Consider the following 9,085-nt stretch of genomic DNA (forward strand, 5'->3'; position numbering starts at 1 on the left):
CTCGTCTCATTGTTGAGTCCTGAACCTCGTCTCATTGTTGAGTCTTGAACCTCGTCTCATTGTTGAGTCTTGAACCTCATCTCATTGTTGAGTCTTGAACCTCGTCTCATTGTTGAGTCTTGAACCTCGTCTCATTGTTGAGTCCTGAACCTCATCTCGTCCAGATTCAGGGGCTCTCAGCCTGCAAGGTCCAGGATCCCACTTGCCACAAAAAAGGAGGCTTTTCTAGTCGAAGGATACAGCCTGGTCAGGGCTATCTCCCTTTAAGATCGTGCAAGATATAAGGCTTTAACAAGATAACCAAAAGTAAAGCACGTGAACTTCTTGTAAGAAATGGGTGAAAGTTTGCATACAGCAACGACTAAAGTTACTTTATTATACAACTGAAAATCGGACAACAGTATCTTTATTCACCCCTGATGCTAATTGGGAAATTCCGACTAGATAAAGAGAGTCAGAGAATGAGAGAGATTACGTATTAAAGTTGGTCTTCCAGTATTAAGGAATAGTGACAAGACAGAAAATGGTAGCAATAATAACAGAAAATAGTAATGCCAGCAACTATAATAATGTTAAAAAAAGTAAATGATAATAGTCAAACGAGCAACATGGGGCGCGGAGTGAAAGTTAACCAAAAGACAAATATGTCAGTGTGCTCTAAACAACACAGTTCCCCTCCGACAAAAGAAAACGGGAGTTGTAAAGTTCACTTCCCATTACACTTGGACACAGAAAAGCAGAATTATGGTGACCTGGGGCGACTCCCAAATGGGTTGTGAAGAGTAGGGGGTAAACTCAACCTCTGTTGTTGTTGTTATAGATTCAGCTACTCGGAACAAGTTCCAAGTAGCACGGGCTGTGGTGAGCCCGTAACTTACCTGGCACAGGAGCGGGGCAAGTAGCACAGGCTATGGTGAGCCCCTAGTGGTTCAACCTCTTGTTGTTTAAGATTCAGCTACTGGGAACAAAAAGTTCTAAGTATCACGGGCTATGGTGAGCCCGTAGAGGACTTACCCGGCACAGGAGTGGGGCTGTAACTGCTCAACCTCTCTCAACCCCAGCTTATATTGCACTCGGGGCCTTTCACTTCACTCAACCTCTTTACACTCTCCTCCTCCTTCTCACTCAATGCTTTCCACCCCATTCGGAGAAATAGAGGTGAAGATTATGTAGAAAGTCAAACATTAGAAATCATTTCACATGTGAGGAATAAAAAGCGTATTTTAAATAGTAAAATAACAAGTAAAAATGTTCTAGGAAATAGGAGTGTGACTCTCTTAAATATATCCGTCATATTATTTCCAGGTAAACTTATCCTATCAACAGCCTATGTTGGTCCAGGCTGTGGCCAACACCGACCCGTCCTCATGCAATGTTCGTCAAAGCTACGAACGTCGATAAAGTCATATTCGATATTTTGTTTTTTTTTGCTTCGTAATCCAACAAAATTGTGTTTTCTTAAATGTCAATAATTATTTTTGTGTAATATAGTTTTGTGTATTATATCTAGGATAGATTAGGTAAGGTGTTTTGGTCCTGTTGGTAATTATTTACATTTACAAATATCTTCAAATATAATACAAATTTACAAATATAATATCAAACATCTTTTACTATCATAAGATAGTAAAAGAGATGAATCTGGCAAATATCTTGATGGTACCTTGAGATGATTTCGGGGCTTAGCGTTCCCGCGGCCCGGTCCTCGACCAGGCCTCCTCGTTGCTGGACTGGTCAACCATGCTGTTGGAGGCGGCTGCTCGCAGCCTGGCGTATGAGTCACAGGCTGGTTGATCAGGTATCCAACCGTTGACCAGGTAATATCAACGGCTGACATTGTTGCAAATGTTGATTTATCTTATGCTAGTTACTATTTTAAAATAAATATAATAATTGCTAGTTGCATGTAGTGCCCAACAACTTCGACTGGACGATACAGCAACGATCTCGTTTCTTGCAGGTCGTCGTTCAATTCCCCTGACTGTGCATATGGTTGGGGCACCATTCCTCCTCTCCTAAATCCTTATATCCTCATACCCTATCCAAGTGCTATATAGTGGCGATGGCTTAGTGCTTTCTCCTGATAATTACGTAACCTGGCCTTAAAAAGACCGCCTTCGGGTGCGACTCGTCCAAGCCGTTGCCAACCTCAAAGAGGCACTCACCAACTCGAACGAAGTGTAAACAAAACCTGTATTTTCTCAAAATAGTTATTGCTTTGCATACTAGATTAAGCACGTTTCGTCTTGTTTGAAGGACGCGTTGTGTCTGGTGTGTGACTAAATTCCCGATAAGAGTTACCAAACTCTTTGGTCAACTTTGTGAGAGTCTTCAGGTGCAGCTTGAACTGTTGGACGGAACGACCCACCGTCAGAAAAAAACTTTCGGTCAAATTCCTATTAAAATTAATCCTGACTTTATGTTTCATTCATATACTGTCAATACAAGCAATTGCCAACAGAACCAAATCACCTAAGCTAAGCTAATCAACCCTAACCTCCCATAGATCTACATATTCCCACAAATAGTAATATATTATACATTATTATAAATATATATTATTTTATTAAGGTTATTAAGATCCTTGTGAGGATCCACAAGGTCTTCTCTGAGTACTCTTTATTTTCTTCTCCGAGGCTATGGGTCCCTACACTTGCACCAGAGGTGGTACCCCTATTATTTTATATATTGTAAAAAAAATATTATACAGATATATTATTTTTAAGCAAGTACTGCATTGTATTAAACAAAACATTACAATTTATGATATACCTTTGGGATCACACCAACACCTTGCTCAACCATAGACTGCAGATGGTTCAGAATCAACTAAAGCTCGAACAATCATTGCCCGAAGATGGATTACGAGATCACAACCTGTAAAAGATTTAGAGCTTTTCTGCCAGCCATGACAAAAGGTGCGGTTGAAAGGTTCAGTTGCGATGATGGGGGCTGGGTTTGAACCTTACTGTGTGGCGTGACCACTGTCGTAATGTGAGTTTATACTTTCCAGTCATGGCCTCCAGGTCTCGACGCAGGATTCGAAGCTTCCTGTTTGGCTTCGGGGGAGGTTAAACCCTCGAACCATTGACCTATGTGATCACGATGTTCAGATAAAGCTCTGACCTTCGGGGCTGATGGCATAAAGGTCTTGAAACTTAAATTTAGTCCAAACAACTCATTTTAATATGCACAGATTATTACTCTGAGGAGTTAGAACTAATTATATATTTTTTTGTATTCATTGGCAAGCTTTCATACTGATTAGTGGGTTGAATTTTGTGAATGCAAACACCAACTCAACTTCAGACTAAGCTGTGACCGACTCCAGCTTATCCTCAGGTTATGCTCGTTCAAGCTGTGACACATCTCTCAGCTGTAATGAACTGAATATAAAAAATGACGATTTTCTCACAAATAAATTAATGTTATTATTTATGATTTTATTAATTATGTGTATAATTAAGCTGTGGATAGATTAGATTAGATATTTCGATTCTGGTGATAATTATTTGTATATATGGTTTGAGAACGGCGACGAAGCAATACGTGAGAATAGTTCGAACGTCATCAGTTCTGAGTTGTGTGTTGTTTTTCATTCATAGACAAGTGGTTTGCCGGCTGGACTACAACCCGTCCTCGACTCAAGTCCATTCCATCCAGTGGTCGACCCCAAAGACGCATTCATAAATTTTTACATGCTGTTCATTCAAAACGGGAATGTTCTCAAATATAAATTAATATTATAATATAATAGCATATTGTGCATATATAGGTTAGGTTAGGTGTTTATGTTCTGTTGGCGACTATTTGTATTTGTAATACGTGGGTGAAGCATTTACAGCGTTGTGGTTCGAACACAATTCGTCAGTAAAGCACTTGTTCCGGAAGCGTTCGGACGAAATCAGTTGTGAGTCGTGTGTAAACCGTTTTATAAACAGGGAGTTTGGCGGTTGCATGGAATGGACTTTGGCCTTTGTTTATCAGGACGGGCTGGATTACGTTAAGCAGAAATCGAACCCCAACTCGAGATAGTGGTCGCGTTAAGCAGGAAGCTTCGACCCCCCTTCCCCTTCCCCTATCCCTCCCGTCTCCAGACAGAGATCACCCTCAAACAGAAATCGAACCCCAACTCGAGATAGTAATCACGTTAAGCAGTAAAGTTCGACCCCCTTTCCCTGTCTCCAGACCGTAGGCGCCATGTCAGGGGCAACGCTAGAAAGGCAAGAGGTTGAGGATCCCCCACTAAAAAGAGGTTGGTCACGCGTGTTCCCACCGGCTTCCGAGTCCTATCAGTTAGGAAACACACTCAGCCCCGCCCGAGGATCAAAAGGCCACCTTAAACCGGGCTAATGAAAGCAGGGGGAGCGAGGTGAATGGAAAATCGCGGAAAACACACATTACTGTGTCGTGAAATGTCTGCCATGTCTGACCAACCAGGTGAAGGATTCTTAAGTCTACACACACACACACACACGATGACGAGGACGTCAGTGCTCGTCATTGGACGTCAGTGCTCGTCATTGGACGTCAGTGCTCGTCATTGGACGTCAGTGCTCGTCATCGGACGTCACTGAACACAAAGGGAACATCAGCGGACATTTTCGGATCCAACTAAACATTCTGTTACTCATCAGACGGACAGCAATGAACACTATCTGACATTATACAGAGTTATTCAAAACACGACTCCCGCCTTCGGCAAAAGATGGCGCTGAGTAGGTTATCTCGAAGAATTTATTGATAATATTTAGGCGCTAACTAATGAGTATTATATATACTCTAAATATAATAATTGGTTCTAACGAGTATTATATACACTACTCAATAAAATAATTAGTTTTATTTTGCCTTATAGATAATATACAATATATAATTGTTTCTAATGAACATTATACATACTCTTTAGTAAAATAATTGGTGCTAATAAGCATTATAGATGCCACGTTTTAAAGAAACTGTTCAAAATATGATGTTTTATGGAAAACAATATTTATAATTGGCTTTTAATATATTATAAACTATTCAAGATGGATTTATTTTCTGATTTTTTGTTAAGAACTTAAAGGAGTCTCCTATCTTATAACACCTCTGTTTCATTAAGATACCAATTAAAATTTAGATCTTATAGCATAGTTTAAAAAATAATTTTTTTATTGCATTGACAGCTAAAAATTTAGCATTTTATTGCACAGACAGCTAAAATTTAATATATTGTTGCACAGTGTTAAAAAAATTAATATCTTATTCCACAGACAGCTAAAACTTTAGCATTTTATTGCAAAGATAGCTAAGAATTTAGCTTAAAAATTTAACATGGAAAAGAAAGCTCAAATTAGCTTACTCTCACCAAAGACGTGGAACACATGTTTTATGTATATATGTATACAAAACACGATAAATATGTGCGAGCATTCATGAGCAGGTATACATAGGCAAAGATTCATGAATGCGTCTGCTATTGGGAGTATTCACGTGCAACTATGTACTATGTCATCCAAGTATACATATGAGAGTACGGCGCGAATATGTGTGAACATACACGATCGTCTGAATATATACGTACGTGCGTATATTGACAACAAGGCAAATGATGTGCGTTTGTCGTGCGTCGTTGTGTGTACACACGTTAAGTGTAGCGTATATATATATATATATATATATATATATATATATATATATATATATATATATATATATATATATATATATATATATATATATATATATATATTAGATTTTTCCCTGGAACACGGCCCGCCAATCGGCTTTATTCTCAGGTCCTCAATTACTACTGCTGGGTGATCAGTAGTCTGCAGTGAATAACTTTGGGTGCATTTTGAAGATATCATCAACAACACCAGAGGTAATAAAGCAGTAACTGTAATTAATTTAAATAATTTCTTTTTTACTAATACATCATGGCATTTTTTTTCAATTATGAACTGATTGAACTGAATTATGACCTGAAAAAAGCTGTGGAAGTCTACGGACGTTGCACGTATATTTTCAGTCACAAGAGACCATATAAAATAATATAGTTTGTATTTGCACGTAAGGACATGTTACAGTGGTTAATTAGTAGGCAAATAAATTGTATATTAAATACAGTTCATATTACATACAAAAATTGTTTTCTGCTGTTATTGTGTCCAATGCAGTGTTCGTTGTATTATTTTGTTAACTGATGTAGTTTTATTGTCCAGTTACACTGAGTGTCTAGTGTTTCCTCTTTATTTATTGTATTGCTCTTAACATCTTTTTTATTGTTTTTCCCCACCTTTCTTACCAGGCTCACTAGTGTATTTGTTCTCCTTCACCTTGTCTATCTCCAAATTTATTCTATAACCCCTTCTTCTCACTTTCTTTCTGTCATTGCCTATCCTTTTCTTTCTCTAATCTCTCTCTCTCTCTCATACACTACACAGCTCCTCCTTGCCTCTCTCTCTCTTGCACACCCTCTCACTTTCCATCCTCTCCCTTCCTCTCTCCCCCCCCTCCCCTCCTCCTCCCCGCACCGTCTCACCCAGCCATAATGAAGACAGACGGGAGAAGCACTAACCAGCAGCAGCGTTTGGGGCTCCTGATGTATGCAGAGAAGTGTGTGTGTGTAGTGTTTGGCGGCAAGGGCAGGGGCACCCTCCGGGAACCTCCCCAGCTGGGCCACCTGCGGACACGTGCCTGTGTCCGGATACGTGCTTATATAGATACTTGTGGATACGCGTGGATACATCGTTGGCGAGTGTGTGTGTAGATGGAGGGGGTGGGCAAAAGGATATAGCAAGAATGTGTGGATAACGATGCATTTTGATATTTGTGGATTGTCTACAGGCAGTAGAGACACATATCACGATTCATGCGGATACATAAATACATTCATTTGCCAGTTTTCCCCTCACAGACGAGGCTAGGGCCGGCTGGGAGGTGAATTCTATTAACAGTAGCGCGTTTATATTGCGTCTATTAAATACGCTCGGTTTATGCACTCTGGTACACCTGAAGAGTCTCATTTGCATCTAAAATATTTGGCATACGTTTTCTAACGCGTTGAACGCAAATTGGCCACTTGCGTCGTTCAGTTGCTTATTAGGGTAGCGGCGTATACGGTATTTAACTGCGTAATTACCGCTGGGTGTGTGGATGACCTTGGCGTAACATAGAGAGAGAGAGAGAGAGAGAGAGAGAGAGAGAGAGAGAGAGAGAGAGAGAGAGAGAGAGAGAGAGAGAGAGAGGGACGGAGGGAGGGAGGAAGTAAGGGAGAGAAAAATATGTGTTGTCTTATAAACCGGAATTATTGAGATATTTTAGCATATTAAAGGCTAGGGACATTCAACGCATCAGTAAAGAGTAATCAAATAGTGAATGAGTGGTTAAATGTGCTCTCTCTTGCTCTCTCTTGCTCTCTCTCTCTCTCTCTCTCTCTCTCTCTCTCTCTCTCTCTCTCTCTCTCTCTCTCTCTCTCTCTCTCTCTCTCTCTCTCTCTCTCTCTCTCTCTCTCTCTCAGTAAATAGCCTTACCTTTGGACCCGTCGTCGAGGAGCGTCTCGCTGATTCTGCAATCTCCCACAACGTCCTCTTCCTCCTCCTCATCGTCTTCCCCTCCTTCGCATTCCTTCTCTTCCGCGTCCTCCTCCTCCTCATCATCCACCTCCTCCTCCTCCTCAACATCGATCTCGGTCTCTACCTCATCTATCTTCCTCTTGGTGGCGTGGGGCTTGACTTCTGACGACAGCAATCTAAGAGGAGGGACTTCTGCCGCAGGCGGGACGGAATTCTTTCCGGTTCTGCTGAGGTCTTCTGGTGCTTCTCTGGTCTTAGGTGGTCTGAGGAGGTTAGTGATTGAGAAGGAACTCTTGATGGGTAGAGGCGGAGGTAGGCTGCTGATTCGGTGCTGTTGGTGGTAGTGGTTGGTAGTGGTGGTGGTGGTGGTGATTGGGATGCCACTTTGATTCAGCCTCTGATTGGGATGCTGCATCTCGAGAAGACTGTTGTTGTTGTTGTGATGGTTGCTGTTGTTGTTAGTGGTGGTGGTGGCGGCATTTTGGGTCGGGTTGTATTTCTTGATGCTGAGGTCTGTCGGTTGCGTGTCCATCGATGGGGTTAAACTTCTCCTTCTCCCACTCTCCCGTGCATCGCCTGTCGCGTCTGGCGCTGTCGCAACTTTGTCATCATCTGAGTTGCTTGCCGGTGGCGTCTTGACACTCGTGTCCAAGTCCCTGGTGTCGTCTGTCGGCGACCCACGCTTCGTACTCGTCACGAAGTCCGTCTCAAGCACTTCCGCCTTAGAGGAAGCCATGGCCACTGTCATGTTGTCCGAACCCCCGAGAACACAAGCAATGTGGCTAATATTCCTCCCTGTCTCGCCACGGCAGAAATACGGGGGCATTAGAATATTCAGCTTCCTGAATTTCACCGGTAAAAGTCCCACAATCAGCCCAGCACACCGCCAATTACGCCCAGCCAATGACAACAGCCCGGGGCTCTCTCACACACACACAGTTACGGTCACCTCGCTCAACTTAGCCGCTCCTTGGAGAAATTCTCTCAAATGACGTCCTCAAAACGGTGTTGGGGGGACATGTGAAGGATATATGATGAGTGACTCAGATCACCCCCTCCACCACTCTTCCTCCCCCCCGCCCCCAATCACACACATACCCCCCCCCCCCCCTACACCTCCTCCTGCACCCCCTCTATACTCCTCTCTCTCTTTCTCTCTCTCTCTCTCCCCCCCCTCGCTCCCACCTCTCCCAGCCGCGGTTGGTGTTCGCACCGCCCCCTCACATTGGCTGGATTCACTCGACACGCCTACTGTTCTCACCTTTCCTATTGGACAAGCCTCAGGCCCAGGTAGCGACTGGCCAATCTTTTAAGGGTGGGGGGGGGGGTGGGGGGGTGGTGGTCCCGTTGCTTTTTTAAAGCGTCGAATGGCTTGTCTGGATCTTGAATATTTAAGGTATATGCACTTTAGCAGGTGTTTTATTTGGGTGTTGAAGAGAGTTACCTAACCACCCGAAGGACTAGGCATGGACGGCTTGTGGTGCGAGGGGTAGATACAATGTATATATATATCTTGTGTATATATA

At 42.4% G+C, this 9,085-nt stretch overlaps 1 protein-coding gene across 1 annotated transcript in view; it reads right to left on the bottom strand.

Annotated features, from left to right (window-relative positions):
• Positions 1–8,633, bottom strand: part of LOC138370225 (homeotic protein spalt-major-like) — a 12,802-nt gene extending 4,169 nt beyond the window's left edge. Inside the window, exon 1 of the mRNA XM_069334223.1 lies at positions 7,518–8,633. Coding sequence (XP_069190324.1) covers positions 7,518–8,385 — 868 coding nt within the window. The 5' untranslated portion in view covers positions 8,386–8,633. The remainder of the gene's footprint in view (positions 1–7,517) is intronic.
• Between the last annotated feature and the right edge of the window lie 452 nt (positions 8,634–9,085).

Source organism: Procambarus clarkii, chromosome 31 (genome assembly GCF_040958095.1).
Source record: "Procambarus clarkii isolate CNS0578487 chromosome 31, FALCON_Pclarkii_2.0, whole genome shotgun sequence".
In the NCBI taxonomy this organism is placed as follows: Eukaryota; Metazoa; Arthropoda; class Malacostraca; order Decapoda; family Cambaridae; genus Procambarus; species Procambarus clarkii.